Genomic DNA, 16,281 nt, shown 5'->3' with positions numbered 1-16,281 from the left:
TCGTTTAGAATCATTCAACGTCGCTGGCATCGTTTATAATCATTCAACGTCGCTGGCATCGTTTATAATCATTCAACGTCGCTGGCATCGTTTAGAATCATTCAACGTGGCTGGCATCGTTTAGAATCATTCAATGTGGCTGGCATCGTTTAGAATCATTCAACGTCGCTGGCATCGTTTAGAATCATTCAACGTGGCTGGCATCGTTTAGAATCATTCAATGTGGCTGGCATCGTTTATAATCATTCAATGTGGCTGGCATCGTTTAGAATCATTCAACGTGGCTGGCATCGTTTAGAATCATTCAACGTGGCTGGCATCGTTTAGAATCATTCAACGTCGCTGGCATCGTTTAGAATCATTCAACGTGGCTGGCATCGTTTAGAATCATTCAATGTGGCTGGCATCGTTTAGAATCATTCAACGTCGCTGGCATCGTTTATAATCATTCAACGTCGCTGGCATCGTTTAGAATCATTCAATGTGGTTGGCATCGTTTAGAATCATTCAATGTGGCTGGCATCGTTTATAATCATTCAACGTCGCTGGCATCGTTTAGAATCATTCAATGTGGCTGGCATCGTTTAGAATCATTCAACGTCGCTGGCATCGTTTAGAATCATTCAACGTCGCTGGCATCGTTTAGAATCATTCAATGTGGCTGGCATCGTTTAGAATCATTCAACGTCGCTGGCATCGTTTAGAATCATTCAACGTGGCTGGCATCGTTTAGAATCATTCAACGTGGCTGGCATCGTTTAGAATCATTCAACGTCGCTGGCATCGTTTATAATCATTCAATGTGGTTGGCATCGTTTAGAATCATTCAACGTCGCTGGCATCGTTTAGAATCATTCAACGTGGCTGGCATCGTTTAGAATCATTCAATGTGGCTGGCATCGTTTAGAATCATTCAACGTCGCTGGCATCGTTTATAATCATTCAACGTGGCTGGCATCGTTTAGAATCATTCAATGTGGTTGGCATCGTTTAGAATCATTCAACGTCGCTGGCATCGTTTATAATCATTCAACGTGGCTGGCATCGTTTAGAATCATTCAATGTGGCTGGCATCGTTTAGAATCATTCAACGTCGCTGGCATCGTTTATAATCATTCAACGTCGCTGGCATCGTTTAGAATCATTCAATGTGGCTGGCATCGTTTAGAATCATTCAACGTCGCTGGCATCGTTTAGAATCATTCAACGTCGCTGGCATCGTTTAGAATCATTCAATGTGGCTGGCATCGTTTAGAATCATTCAACGTCGCTGGCATCGTTTAGAATCATTCAACGTGGCTGGCATCGTTTAGAATCATTCAACGTGGCTGGCATAGTTTATAATCATTCAATGTGGTTGGCATCGTTTAGAATCATTCAACGTCGCTGGCATCGTTTAGAATCATTCAACGTGGCTGGCATCGTTTAGAATCATTCAATGTGGCTGGCATCGTTTAGAATCATTCAACGTCGCTGGCATCGTTTATAATCATTCAACGTCGCTGGCATCGTTTAGAATCATTCAACGTGGCTGGCATCGTTTAGAATCATTCAACGTCGCTGGCATCGTTTAGAATCATTCAACGTGGCTGGCATCGTTTAGAATCATTCAATGTGGCTGGCATCGTTTAGAATCATTCAACGTCGCTGGCATCGTTTATAATCATTCAACGTCGCTGGCATCGTTTAGAATCATTCAATGTGGCTGGCATCGTTTAGAATCATTCAACGTCGCTGGCATCGTTTAGAATCATTCAATGTGGCTGGCATCGTTTATAATCATTCAATGTGGCTGGCATCGTTTATAATCATTCAACGTGGCTGGCATCGTTTAGAATCATTCAACGTCGCTGGCATCGTTTATAATCATTCAACGTCGCTGGCATCGTTTATAATCATTCAACGTCGCTGGCATCGTTTAGAATCATTCAACGTCGCTGGCATCGTTTATAATCATTCAACGTCGCTGGCATCGTTTAGAATCAATTTGTTATTTTTCTTTGTAGACGGGGATGGTACAAAGACTCCCGTTGCATAGCAATTTGATCCATTACTGGTTTTACTTGTAGTTTAATAAGACGCACCTGCGCTTGTTACCTTATACACTAGGGCTAATCTGGCTCATTTTAAAACCTGGAATGGGAGAAACTGCTATGCAATAGGAGTCTTATTTCAATCATGGTAGAATTAAAATCTACCTATAAAAAAGGTTTATGTTCTGCATAAAAAATAAAATATAAACTTTCTTTAAAAAAAAAAATAATAAAAATAATGTTACCACCGCTGGATAGACTACATGACAAAAGAAAAAAAAAATAATAATTTCAGTTTGAAACTTCCAGATGCTCCTCATTTAATTGACAAGACAAATACCACTCTTTACATTATGCGACTACCAACTGAAACCGAAAGAAAGTATTTTTTTTAAAGAAAAGACTATAAAAAGAGAGTGCGGGCCAGTGTCCCTGTCCTCCACGCTGCCCCATAACCACGACATCTCCACACCACAGATATCTTTCAACACGAACCCCCCGAATATATCGAGCTGGGATCGGCGCCCAATGGAGACAGCAGCGGCAGATGCGATGAATCAAGCAATCAGAGCCACTGCGCGCTTCCAGCTCAAGAGGGAACATGAGCCGGAATGGCGTGATTCATTGAATTAAACAGCCATGAAATAATAATAATAATAATAATAATAATAATAATAATAATAATAATAATAATAATAATAATAATAGCATTAGCTAGCTTCCCCGGTCCTCTATACATTTAATGACACGCGATCAGCACGCGTTCAGACACCACGTGGTGACTCATTGACGTCATCACACTCGGGTGCGCTCGGCAGGGCGCGTGTGCGCCGAAGCGAGGCGATTCTGAGGCTTTATAAACCCCGGGGCGCGCCGCGACCCAGCAAGCGAGGATAGCGGCGTGTCTCTGTTGTGAGCGCCAGGGAGTCCTTGTTGATCGGCGGTGCAATCGTATCGAGATGGGGTTTTGGCTGCTTTTAGGGTGAGCTGAGCTTTTATTTATGTATTTTATTATTTGCAGTCGATTTGAACTAGCTCTCCACTTTAGCGGTGTGGCTGCAGCACACTACCGTACCTGATGTGTAAGAATTCATATCCATGTTCATGGCGTTATTATTTTGTATTTGCAGAGTTGCCTGGCTGTGCGTGTTTTTCCCTGCTGGCGTGGTCGCTCAGGACGTGTCAGGTAGATAAACATTGCCCGAAGAACACCCTGTAGCCTCCCCGATATAATATCATCACTTTGCTTCATGTGATCCGTGTGTCCTGGCTTCACAAACTTCAATCAACACTAACATTGGGCTGCCTGACAATGTTACATTAGATAATGAGTCCAGGCGCTGCTGCTAATCAGTTGGCTACAATGTTTCGGCTTCTGAGACGTTGTAGTTAATAAAGAAAGCTAGTTTTCACTTTGTCAGTTACAGTACTGTTCTCTTGGATTGTGTGGTTTTATTTAATGGTGTTTAGATAAAGGTGCGACTCTGATTATCTAAATTCAGGAAACTTCGTGACGGAGTGTCGGGATCGGTACTTCTGGATGTCGACCAATGGCAGGTTTGCCGGCGGCAGCTTCCGCTTCGACGTCATTGGTAAGTCGAGGCGCTTGTAAGTTGTTCAGTCTGCGTGTAGGATTGCTGGTTGTGGGTCATTCCACTGCGTTTTGGCATTTTGAGTCCGGTAAACTCTGGGTCTTCATAAACCCCCGTCATAAAAAGGCAAGCATTTCGTCTGGGTAACAAAACGTCCCGCGTAAACCTCATGTGTCAGTCTAAGCCATTGTCTCTGCCGTCGCTGGAGTGGTGGGGGAGGGAATTGAGGCATATCAGGACTTGGAAATCCCATTCAAATTAAACGTGATTCAACAGTAATACACACAGATATCGGCTAGCTGCAGCCTGATCAATGAATCTCTTGTCTGTTTAGAAATGCATTTTCAGTTTGTGTTTTACATACCAAGTCACACTTTTTCTACTTTTAATTAAACCATGTTTATTTTAAACACTTTGCCTTCCTGTCTTGTTTGATCAGTAGTTTGCTTCATGTAGCCCAGAAGCTCATAGAATACAACAAGGCATCTTAATAAAATACTATTTAAATAGAATATTGTGTTACTGTAGAAAAATCCAAGGTTCATCCAATGAAATATTTTCTTGCATAACTATTTTCCTTCAGTGCATTGAACTTTTTTCCTATCCAACTTTTTTTTTTTTGAATAACCCTGACTCTTCCTCTCCTCCTCCCCCCCCCCCCCCCCCCCCCCCCCCCCCCCCCCCCCCCCCCCCCCCCCCCCCCAAACTACATAAATGTGTTTTTCTTGAAGTTGGTACTGAATGGGTTGGGTTCTGTCCTCCTGTGTACAGTCAGCTATGTCGATCCCTATGGGAGTTGCTTGGTGACGTGTGTTGCAATGTTTCTCGTGTCTCTCCCTCCAGATGGAAACGGTATTCACCCGCTGAATGACAGCTACGCAGCGACGTGCGGGTTCACCTATTCCTTCAACCTCCCCGGGGACCTGATCTTCAGAGCGTCGTTCTTGGCCTGTCACGTGCAGAGCATGGCGAGTACAGCACTGCAGTAACACTACCGTGCCCATTTCTTTATTTAAATCCTGCTGTTGATGAATTCCATCAATTCTGGACCCATTGCAATTGGCAGTCTTGTTAAAATCCGTTCACATTGGCCACACATTCAATTGCTGTCTGTTGGTCAATTAAATTGGCTTCCAATGAAAAGCAGTTGAACAATGGTCTCCAGTTCATTTTTAAAGGACTTGGTGGAGGGGCTTGAGCTTTTAAAAGGCAATGGGGGTTGTCCCCCAGCCTGGTGATGAACCGCCCTGTTTGCTAGTTCTTCTATCCATGTGTGCCGCTTGTGAAGGATTCTCCAGTATTGAATCGCTCTTTCTCCGTTCTCTCTAGAATGATGTCTCGTATGTTCTCCAGTACCGCTTTGTGAGAATGGACTCTCTGGGTAGAGAGACTGTCTACCCCTTCTCCCTGTCCTGCAGCACTGAGAGTCCCTGGAACCCTCGTGAGGTCGTCTGTGAGGAGAACTACATGGAGGTGGGGTGGTAACCCACTGCCCCTAAAACTAGGGGTTTCATCTGGGTGCTTTCTATTGAGCAGTTGATCATCTGATGGATTAATCACACCCTGGTGATTTTTAGGGGCATAGCAGATTCACCCATTCCAGGTTTAAATATGAACTTGACAAGCCACGGTATACAGGTAACAAGCTCTTGGCAAAACCAGGAATGGTTCGCACTGCTATGCAACAGGAGTCTTGCTCCCATCCCTGCTGTTCTAACCTCCACCCTCCTGCCCCAGGTGTCTGTCAGGAAAAATGTTCCAGTTATCGCTCAGGAAGGACTGGCAAAGGAAGACTGGGAAGCAGCACTCTCCATAGTGAGTGACCTTTCAACTGGGACAGAGGTGTAGAGCAGGGGTGTCCAACTCTGTTTCTGGAGGGCAGCAGTGTCTTCTGGCTTTCGTCCCACCCCAAGCTCTCGTAATTGGTCTGATTTATTTAATTGGACACTAACACTACTTTCCCAGTCTCAATGTTTTTATAGGTAGTGTACCTTGAATCACGTGCACTTTTGAAATCGCCATCTGTAAGACTTTCTAAACCTATCCAATTGAACACAATTAGATCAAGTTAATTGAGAGCTTAAGTCTGAATGAAGACCATGTGGCCCTCGGACTGGAGTTTGACACTTCCTGGTGTAGATGTTTGTTTCTGTAGAGCTTGCACTGCCTCTTGTGGACAGGCTCTGTAAGTGCATCTCTCTTTCCATTGTCTATCTGAATGGCTCTGGTTCTCAGCTGGCTTTCTTTGTGTTGCACTGCAGGCCCAGGAAGCAGTGATGTCCGTGTGGCAGGTCGTGTTCCACCAGACCGGGATGCCCCCTAAAACCATGAACGCCACAGACGCCCGTACCGAGGGGTACTTCATCAACTCCACAACCAGCCGCGTCGTCTTCAGATCGCCCTACGGCATGGCAAAGTCAGAGGTGGTCATGGTGAGAACTTTTAAAATACTAGTAATACAAAACTGGTTTCATTTTTATATAGTGTCCGTGTGAAAACATCCCAGGACACTACAGAAATATACATAGCCAAAAGAGCTCCAATCTGCTTTCTAGTGAAAGGCCAAATGAAATCTAGCCCAATTAATAGATTTTCACAATTTAAGAACATGTAATCAAAGAAATTGTTTTTTTAGTAGGAATCTAAGATTACTATTTGGCAGTTGCCTTTATCCAAGGTTTAATGGGTCTTGAGGCAGTATAGTGTTGTAATGCATGATTAATATTTGAATACAGTAAGTGTATATACTACTGATACAGTATGAACTAGGATGCAATGATTTAAGAACTTGTATCTACAGTGACCTGGTAATGCATTTGCTGAAGATCCAGTAACATGATGCTGAGGTGAAGTCCATGCATGGTAGAGGTAGATCTGCAGGTGCAGTGTAAACGGGTGGGTCTTGAGGAGCCAGTGAGATGCGAGGCTCGTCCTGGTCTCTGCTCCAACGCTCTTCTCTATCCTCAGGTGGCAGGGATCCCAGTGGAAGCCATCAGAGCCACTGTGTTCTACAAGCAGAGGTGGATGCTGCTATTGGTGGACACTTCAGCTGCCTGCGCTAAGAGTGAGTAGCTGAGCACAGCAATCCTAGAGGAGAGCCAGCAGTGTGTCTGCAAGCATTCCCTGAGCTGAGAAGCACCGCAGTGCTAGAGGACAGCTAAGGGAGTCTGCAAGCTTTCTGAGCTAGGAACTTTAAATGGATCAGTCCCATGCATTGTACAAATGTAGTGTGACATTCCATAAATTAATCAATTTGGTTCAATATCTTACTAGCTGAGGTGCTAGTATTTATATGCTGAATCTTCAGTGCATTTGAGACCTCTAAACAATTGTCTTTAAACTAATTCCTCCCCCCCCCCCCCCCCTCCCATTTGTCTCTAGACCCCTCTGTCTTCGATGGCACCTACCTGAGCTGGGTCACCCCCAGGCTCCTCTCCCCGCTGGTCCTGCATCCCACCAAGTTTGTGGATAAGCAGATCAAGATGGGAGTGGAGGGGAGGCCCCTGGATGAGATCACTGCTACTAGCCGGGGATACCAGCTGCTAGTCAACAGCACTGCGGTGAAAATCAGCATTCCCTTTGGCGCTGTGGGAGGATATCGCAAGGTAACATAGCCAGGGTCTGGACCCTCCGGTTGGGTTTCCATGCCTATCTGTGGAGGCTTGGTGGTTAAAGACAAGGGGGTGTTCCTGGCTCCGCCACTGACTCGCTGTGACCCAGAGCAAGTCACTTAACCTCCATGTGCTCTGTCCTTTTTCGATGAGACATAAAACAAACAAGGTACTATTAGGAGTGACTCTGCAGCACTTGCTGCATAGTTCACCCCCTAGTCTCCAAGTAGAGGCAGTCTGTCACCCTAATGTGTTTGCATGTCTGGAAATTTGCAGAGTCATGTGATTGACAACAAGTACAACCAGATGTACGCCATTGACCTCTTTCTGGAGCACCAATGGGCCGATGACCTGTGGGAGATGACCCAGCACCGCTCCTTCAAGCCAGTCCGCTCCCCCTACCTCCCTGAGACCCCCTATGTGGTGAACAGTAAGTACCTGCCCACCACAGCCTTGCACTGTTGGAGTAACCTTTTGAGAGTACAGAGTGGTGCGAGCAGGGTTAGAAACTGACACTAGCCCTGCTGTTGCACCCAGTCCTGGGGTTCAGAACTCTCCTTGTTCAGGTATATTCTTGCTCAACCTCTCCATGTCTTTTCTCAGACACCATCCCGAGTGAGAAGGGCTTCACGGTGACCCTTGGTAACTTCAAGCCGGATGTGGAGCTGAAAAATCTGACCATCAACGGGGTTCCCCTTACCCTTCCTGAGGCTGAGAACAGAGGCGTGAAGATCATTGAGGTCAAGCACCCTAACGGCACCAAGGATTTTGTCCTGAAGGTCCCTTTCGCTCACCCCCTCATCACGGAGCAGGTGAGGGTGAAAGCCTGCCTGGTTTTAAGCATAGGCTTTAATTTTTGCCATGCATCTGCAGGCTGTAGCGGTCTAGTCCCGAGGCTGGTCTTGTGTAGGATTTTCTTTAGTAATTCACCTTGGTGAGGGATGAGTCAGGAGTGCAGGTTCCTGGCTGTGCCAAGTTGCTACTCCTTGATTAGAGGAGCATTGGCCCTTATTTCCCCCATCGGTTGGGCAGTCTGACCCCACCCCTTACCGGCCAGGCACCCAGTAACATCAAGCAGACTCCTACAGTCCATTCTCCAGTGTGGCCCCATAGCTTGATGTCCATGGTGGAGCTCCTGGGTGTAAACGGCTGATTAGCACAACAACCCCTGACCTTTACTTCTCCAGGGCTGTTGTGGGGCGTTGCTCCTGTGAGGGGGTAATATAATTTGGTAAAGGTCAGGTTAATTAGTTGCACAGCAGTTGGCCCATCCCTGTTAATACCTCTTCTCTTGCAGTACATTGGTGATAATTACAGACGATACCTGTTGAACATCAACTACACTTTGAACATCATCCCTGTAAACGAGCCCTATTTCCACCCAGCCACGATCGTGTGTGATGTTCAGGATGTTGGTAAGTAACGTGGCTGTCTGTGGGAATTCCAGTTGGTAGAACAGAACTAGAATAATGGTTGTGCTTGACTTGGATGCACTGTTCTTGTTTGGCAGTTTTCTGGATCTGGTTGGAGGTCTGGCTAGTTGAAGCTACAGATGTGTCTTCACTGCCAACAACCCCTGTTCAGAACTGCATTCTCCTGAGCCCAGTGCTGTTCCATTGCCTGCCCTCTGCAAGCAGTTTCATTCAGTCTTGGGGTAGACTGGTTCCAGCCCTTGACTCCCTCTCCCTTCCTTCCCCAGTCCATCCTGATGTCAAAGGCATTTGTACAAACACCAGCATTGTGTTTGAAGTGACCCCAGGCAACATGGACTACCAGTGGGAGCTTTGCATTGGGGAAGAGCCTCTAACCCCAGAACTGGTGGCTCGCCGAGGCTACACCATGACCAGCCAGCCCAAGATCAGAGTGGAGTTGCCGCTCTTTAGTATTGGCTACATCTATGAGGTAAGAGTCTCGGTCCTGGATCTGCCTGGCAAACTCCCACTAGCAGGGCTGTGGCTGCCATTGTATGGTCGGGTGTATCAATGGGGGTTTAAGAGCTAGCCCTACTTGTTAATAACTTCAGGTCCTTCATGGATTAGAGCCATGCTATCTCCAACAACTACGTATATTCCTATTTGTTCCTGGGAATAGAATGCGGCGTTTAGTAGCTGTCGGCTGGAGCCAGCGTTTTGCTGTTCTCCTGTATCCAAGGTGACTTGCAGGGTTCCAATGTAAGACTATCTAAATATTAAGCGCAAGTTCTATCTACAGTGACAATAGTACATTAGAGGAGGATCCAGGAATGTGGTGCTTGGGTCTGGCAGATCCAGTGCACAGTAGGAGGAGGGAGATCTACAAGTACAGTCCAAGTGACTCCTCCATGCTTCTCTCTAAGGATATCACTCTGAGGGGGCTTATTGGTAAAGTGGTGTTGATTCTCCGAGATATGAAGAGCCTGAAGGAGGAGGACAGGTTTGAACAGCGCTGCCCGTTCCCAACCAATGAGATGCTGGGTAAGGGTGGCTTTGCTCTTCAAGGGGGGGCAGGGGGTTCCTGGTTCAGCCACTGACCCGCTGTGACCCTGACAGTCATTTAAGCTTGTGCTTAGTCCTTCAGATGAGATGGAAAACAGAGGTCCCTAGATTTGCATAGTTCACATGTTGGTCTGTAGTCTCTTTGGATAAAAGCATCTGCTGAATGATAAATTGGATCGGGGGTGGCCAAGGTTGGCCCGTCCACTCCTGGTCTTTGTTCCAACCTTGTTCTAAATATTAATGTAACCTCAAACCAGACCTTCAAGTAGTTGACTCATTTTGCCTTTTGGCTTGGCCCTCCAGGACTGACTGGACACCCCAGGACTGGTTGATTCTACCCTGATTTCGGTATACCAGTGTGAGGGTTGAACTTGAACTGCCATTGTCTTCATTTGAGGATGGGCTACTGCCCTATCTATTTGAACAGCTACCTGTTAATTCTCATTGTTACTGTAACGGCTAGTCGTGTCTAATTGTAACTAATTCTACAAATCTAGCCCTTGAGGATTTTGACACTTCAATATAAAATAAGAAACATAAGTCTAAATGATCCATTTATTGGTGTTCTTTCCTACCCACTGTGAAGCTCTGTGTTCTATGTTGTGCTTCATTGCTGGCATGAAACTTGACTGCTCTGATTAGACACGTTTTAACCTGACTGCCCTTAAAACAGAAAGCAGCAGCTTCTAGCCAAAACTAAGAATTGAATAAATCTGCAATATCCAGTTGCAGACATGCATCCCGTGTTCTGAATTTCTAAGGTTCCATTTTTAATGGGTGAAGTCTGCATGCTTTGTTCTCTGCTCCAGTGTGCATGCCTAATGGAGTGATGTCAGTGCTGGTGGTCCCCATGGCTCCTGTACCGCCCGTGAATCTTGCCAGGACCACCCTGCTGGATCAGAACTGCAGGCCCACGGAGGCTACCTCGGACCGGGCCCTGTTCACTTTCCGGGTCAACACCTGTGGGACCAGGAGCAAGGTGATGGGCTTCTCTCTGAATGCTATTCCTTAATCTTGGGACATATCGGACAGCGCTTGCCTCCTATTGCAGTGCTGAAGCATGTGGTGGTTTTCTATTGGTTCTAGAAGTTGGGTCTTTATTGGTTTAGTTATTTAGACGTTCATTGGAACGAAAACCAAATGACCCTGGGATCCCAATTCCCAGGGGTTGAGCAACCCTGGTCTAGATGGGTCTGTTTCTATGGAAATTTGAGTGGGGGAGTCCCATTAATGAGCTGTGTAACATGTTGGTAGAAGCTGGATTAAATAATAGCTCAGTTCACCATGCATGTTTGCAATTGCTTTTGTCTTTGAAGACTATGCTTGTCTGTTCTATTGGTTCATGTTTACGTACTTGCTAGTTGGCTTGATTTACCTGGCTGCTATGTTTTCAGATTGATAATAACTACCTGGTCTACGAGAATGAAGTCATCTATAGTCGGGAGCTGTTCCCAGCCAATGCTCCCGTCATCACCAGGGATTCTGAGTACAGGTGAGTGGAGGAGGGATCAGGGTTATGCAAGGAGCCCCGGAGTGTTCAACAAGATGTGCAACACTACAGCTATGGGAAAGTAGCATCTCCCTATAAAATGAACTCCTCTAGCTTCATTGTCAAATGAAACCTGCTTGTTATGATAACATATTGAATACTGCTATCCATATACTTAACAAGTAACTTGTAGTGGTTTAGCTTCATGTCCAGCTAAACTAATGTAGGTTATGACTGTCCAATGCAATAAAGAATAATGTGCAACAAACCTCTGCAGCTGTGAAATATTTAAAGGGTCAAAATGGAGCGTTAAGGGAGTATTGTCATATGTTTTGGGCATGGCAGACTACATGGTACTGTAGATTTGTTCAACTAAATTGCTGCAAACTTCACAATTGAAAAATGTGACCTTTTGAAATCGAACAGGGAATACTTTACTACTGTGGCTTCCAGTAGACTTGCAGTGTGATGTAGTTTCACTTTCCATGATCAATTTAATTATCAAACCTGAAATTCTAGGTTATGCAAAGCTTTGGCTGTAGATTACTTATTGTGTGAATGGATGCTTGAAGTTTTCAAAATTTAGGAGGCAGTGAGTTACTGCTTTTGAGGACAGTGTAAATGAAGTGAAGATGAACTAGAGGGAAGGAGACACACAGCAGTGAGGGGATGGAATGGGCTGCCTAGGGTTACCTTATGTTGAGGCAGAGTCGGTTGGCTCCTTGCAAGACCCAGCTTGAAGTTCTGGGATCAGTCAGCTACTAGAAACCGGATGAGCTTGGATAGGCCGGCCTCCTCTGTCTGTAAACTTTGTCCCAGCGCTGTCAACACCCTCTTTGTAGGCTGACTATCCGTTGCCGGTACCCAGTGAGTGACTCCAGGAAGATCTTTGCTGAGAGGAAGCTGGTTCCAGCCCCTGGATCCTTCACTGCTAAAGGAGAGGGGACCCTGCAGCTCAAGTCTGCTTACTACAGTGGTAGGTGGGGGTGTGTGGCTTAATCTACCTTTGGGTGTGCTCTGCCTTTAAGATTTATAAATAAATCCATGCATCAACACTTCAAAACCAGAATAAGCTGTCCTTGTTTCCATTTACAATGGCACTTGTTAAAAGCTGGTTTACTGGCGGTGGCTGTCCGTGCATCCTGTGGCATTTGCTTGTATCTGGAGGGGGTGTCATTTATGAAATATTGAATTGCCAGTGTACTAATCCTGTACAGTTCTGGTCAAGTACCGTATGGACTTGCTTGCAGCTGTGACATTGAATGGATGTTGCTTTATTTGTTCCTCTTCTAGGTGACAAGAGAAGCAGAGATGTCTTGAATCTGAAAGCCCGTCTTGCTAGAGGTAGGACAGCCTGAATTAAACTCTTCGTACGCGCTCCCCTGTCCACACTACCTGAGTAACACAATCCAAACTAGGGGCTTTAATAGATTATTGATTGATCACACGTGTAGATTGATTGGTTAACCCATTATGTGCTGTGAGGACAGGCCACTTTGTATTTCTTTAATTATGATGTAACAATTCTGCAAAAATAGGCCTTTGGATGCTTTTATGATGTGTTTTTTATAGACTGAAGCCCTAAATCCATTTTAAAGCTCAATTGAGTTTCTAGCCAGTGTGAAATGTCACAGATTAAGGGAACACATGCAACTGTTCTGTTCTCAAAACAGGATGCAGTCGTTTGTAGCTAATTCTGTGAACGTAAAGGCTCACTGAAGTTTCTGTACAATAGTTAACAGCCAGCAATGGTAGCTCTACCTGTAATGACTCCAGAGCTTTACAAGCATGGCAGAAGATGACTTTTTTCTCTCCCTGCAGATGTGAGCTACTCCCAGTTCTACTCTGCGTTCCCTGTGTCCCAGTCTCTGCTGGAGCCCCTGTTCCTGCAGGTTGAGCTCCTGAACCCCCACAGCCTGGCTGACCGCCTCCTCCTGCAGGACTGCTGGGCCACACTGACCCCTGAACTGGACGCCAGCCCTCAATGGGACCTGGTCACTGACGGGTGAGGGGGTGGGCTGTGCAGATACTCTGGGCTCATGCCATTCCTTTAACATGATGGATATTGAATGAAACCTTAACTTCACAGCAAGGAAAGCTGCCTTTCTCCCACTTGCCCTTCTCTGCCAATTGATGTCAATGCTCTTCCACACTGCGTTGACACTCTCTACTGGGAGATGCAGGCATGGGAATCAGACTCCAGTTGCATAGCAGTTTAACCCATTCTAGGTGTTACAGGCTTGATTTTAGCCACAGTGTAAAATAACCAGTTCAGCTGTGTTATGAGTTTAAGATGTTCATGAGCTTGTTAGCTACACATACTGTGACTAATGGCGCTCTTATTCACTTGCAATGGGTGGCACTGCTAAGCAATAAGAGTCTTATTTCCATCCTTGCAGATGTATTGTAAGTTTCCTCCTGAGGTTCAGTCTTGCCCAGGACTGTAATCCCACAGCTGTCTGCATTGGGATTCCTGTGGGAATGAGTGGAGCCTCCTCCTCCTCAAAGTGAAATTGCCTTGCTTGCATTTGTACAGTGCAACTGACTTGCACACATTTGCATGAACTGTCTGTAAAGACGAATGGCACCTATTGGGTTTTAGTATCCACTGGTCTATAGTCTACATGTGTCTTCACTTGCTCCCCTCCTAACTCTGCTCTTGTGCTTTTAAACTGTTTGCTGCCTCTTGCCCTCTCTGCTAGTGCAGTCCATTCAGCTGTGCTTCCAATGCAGGCTTGCAGTGACTGTGTTCCTCTCTGCAGCTGCCTGGTCACTGGAGATTCCTACTGGACTCTGTTCCACCCAGTGCCAGCCAGGACCTCCCCCCACCTCCAGAGGCTTGAGGTCCAGGCACAGCAGTCTAGCAAGGACCCTGCCTTCTGGAGACAGGTTAGTGACCCTGCATGAAGGGTCTCCTCTGATTCTGTGATCACCCAGAACAATTCACTCCATGCAATTGGTCAGTTAATATGAATGCTTTTATTAAACTTCAGTAACAGCAAGCAATAGGAAAGGTATTAATTCACTATGAACTTCAGACCGTGTGGCAGTGTGTTCCTGTTCCTCTGCTCCAAGAGCTGCCTCTCCCTCCTCTCCTCCTCCCCAGGTGTATTTCCATTGCATGGCTGTAGTTTGTGATCCTAACCTGGAGGATACCTGCAATAAGACTTGTGTACCTGGAGAAAAGAGATCTGGTAAGCACTGGCAGTCCTGAATACAAGCTGGAGGTTTTTTATTTATTTTATATATATTATGCGAGTTATTTAAATCCTTTCTGCTTGCCGTGCTTGTAGGTAGAGCTGCAATTGTGGATAGGCTGAAATTTTAAAATTGAAGTAAACGAATCCAAACATGAACATTGGTTACAGTATAGCGACTCCAAAGAACATCCGATTTCTAAAATCAAACCTCGGAGCTGACATTCTCATGTCTGTACCCTGGATTACTGGTCTCAAGCTTTTGTGTGTTTGGTTTTCTCTCAGCCCGTAGTGTTGATCGGTACAGCCAGATCCGAGGCTATGCTTCTGCCGGGCCAGTCCAATTGGTACCAGAAGGAGGAGTTGTGGACCTTAAAACGGCAGGTGAGACTTCTGTTGGATATCCTAGTCATTGAATTTTCAATCTGGATTTGATGCTGTGGAGTACCCAATAGGAGTGAAATCACTAAAACACTTCAATATGGGAGGCTTTGTGTTCTAAAGGGGCTTCACACCAGGATGTTCAAATCCCGGCACTGCCATGGACTCTGACCCTGAGCAAGTCATTTTTACCTGCTCATGCTCCATCCTTTAGGATGAGACGTGAAACAGCGGTCCCATCATCGGGGGCTGCAGCAGCTGAGGCACAGTTCACCCCCTAGGCTCCAGGTTGCTTTGGATAAGTGTCCTGCTAAATAACTGACCATGGCTTCTAGTATTTGCAGTCCTATCCCACTAGATGGTGGTAAAGGAGCACCAGGATTATTTTGAAGCAGTTTTATTATAAGCTTGATTGGACGGTGTATAGGTAACAAGCTCAGGTGTGTCTTGCTAAACTACTAGTGAAACCAGGAATGGATCAAAGTGTTCTGGATTGGGAGTCCTTTCCATTCCTGTGATGCCTCATCAGTATTTGTTTTATAGCCAGCATGACACTTTACTGGTCTGATTTACGGGCACATCAGACTTGACTGCCTTAAATTAAGGGCACAGCAGTTTGAGTCAGAACTATTTCTGGTTCTGAAGACATGATTTTTACAATGATTCACCAATACAGATGGTGTTCAGTTGTACTTTCAGGAACTCCATGGTAATTTGTGTAGGTCATCTGAGTTGCTAGGCAATGCTGCCTGTATGGGTGGGTGTGTCTTGTGGCTCCCCCTGGGTCCTAGTGCTCACTTGGTCTTGTTCAGTTTCAGACTCCTCCCCCCTGTCCCTCTTCGTGCCGGTGCTGGGCGTGGTGGCCGCTCTCCTTGGAGTTCTGCTCGCCTTTCTTGTTGCTCTTGCTGTCAGATCCAGAAGATGATAAACTTGCTCTAATCTAATAAAGATCTTCATATTCGAGTCTCGTGTCCTCCCATTGCTTGCTTTTCACACACTTGGACCCTGACGGTACACAAGGAATCGAGCACTTTGTTCAAACGGTTTCTTAATACATTGAGAGGAACTCGGATCACAAGGAGGAAACTGACAACTTGACCTGTCTGTACACTTTTATACCCAAGCTGCTATGTGCACCTCCTTTCAAAAAGTTAGCATCATTATTGTGGGACACCTGTCCCTTCCCCTTTTAAAGGGGTAAAGGTTACTAGTGTGTGGTCTCTATTCAAATTGACGCATTGCAGCCGGGTGTGGTGTAAATGGGTATCCAGTCAGGATCTGAATGATCAGGTTCAGTAAACTTAATGGGTCTAATTTAAGGGAATGGCGCGCATCTTTAAATCTCCAATTCTGCATGCAAGGTATGAGATCTACAGAAACTTCACTTGCAAAGGAGGTCAATCTGCTCATCCTGTTCCTAGGAGCTGATGTTGGGTCTTGCTGGATCCCAGTTATTTCAGAGTAAGCTTGGCAAGGTTTTCCCATTTTATACCATCCTCTCTGT

At 45.8% G+C, this 16,281-nt stretch overlaps 1 protein-coding gene across 1 annotated transcript; it reads left to right on the top strand.

Moving 5' to 3' along the window:
- Positions 1-2,887: 2,887 nt before the first annotated feature.
- Positions 2,888-15,734, top strand: LOC131720998 (uncharacterized). Its single transcript, XM_059013728.1, has 23 exons — positions 2,888-3,015; positions 3,164-3,219; positions 3,536-3,625; positions 4,469-4,593; positions 4,955-5,098; positions 5,363-5,440; positions 5,887-6,057; positions 6,593-6,689; positions 7,007-7,230; positions 7,513-7,666; positions 7,840-8,048; positions 8,534-8,651; positions 8,936-9,138; positions 9,572-9,689; positions 10,520-10,689; positions 11,105-11,202; positions 12,042-12,175; positions 12,493-12,543; positions 13,021-13,204; positions 13,962-14,088; positions 14,306-14,393; positions 14,682-14,780; positions 15,590-15,734. Exons 1-23 carry the CDS (start codon positions 2,993-2,995, stop codon positions 15,700-15,702), a joined length of 2,874 nt encoding a protein of 957 aa, XP_058869711.1. The 5' UTR covers positions 2,888-2,992; the 3' UTR covers positions 15,703-15,734.
- Positions 15,735-16,281: the final 547 nt, after the last annotated feature.

This window comes from Acipenser ruthenus, chromosome 46, assembly GCF_902713425.1.
Source record: "Acipenser ruthenus chromosome 46, fAciRut3.2 maternal haplotype, whole genome shotgun sequence".
Lineage (NCBI taxonomy): Eukaryota > Metazoa > Chordata > Actinopteri > Acipenseriformes > Acipenseridae > Acipenser > Acipenser ruthenus.
This window is presented reverse-complemented; position numbering and strand designations above follow the sequence as displayed.

Coding starts and splice junctions, on each gene's coding strand:
- LOC131720998 (XM_059013728.1), top strand. CDS start 2,993: ATGGGGTTTTGGCTGCTTTTAGG. Junction 12,176..12,492: donor CAAGTCTGCTTACTACAGTG/GTAGGTGGGGGT, acceptor TTCCTCTTCTAG/GTGACAAGAGAAGCAGAGAT. Junction 14,089..14,305: donor ACCCTGCCTTCTGGAGACAG/GTTAGTGACCCT, acceptor CCTCCTCCCCAG/GTGTATTTCCATTGCATGGC.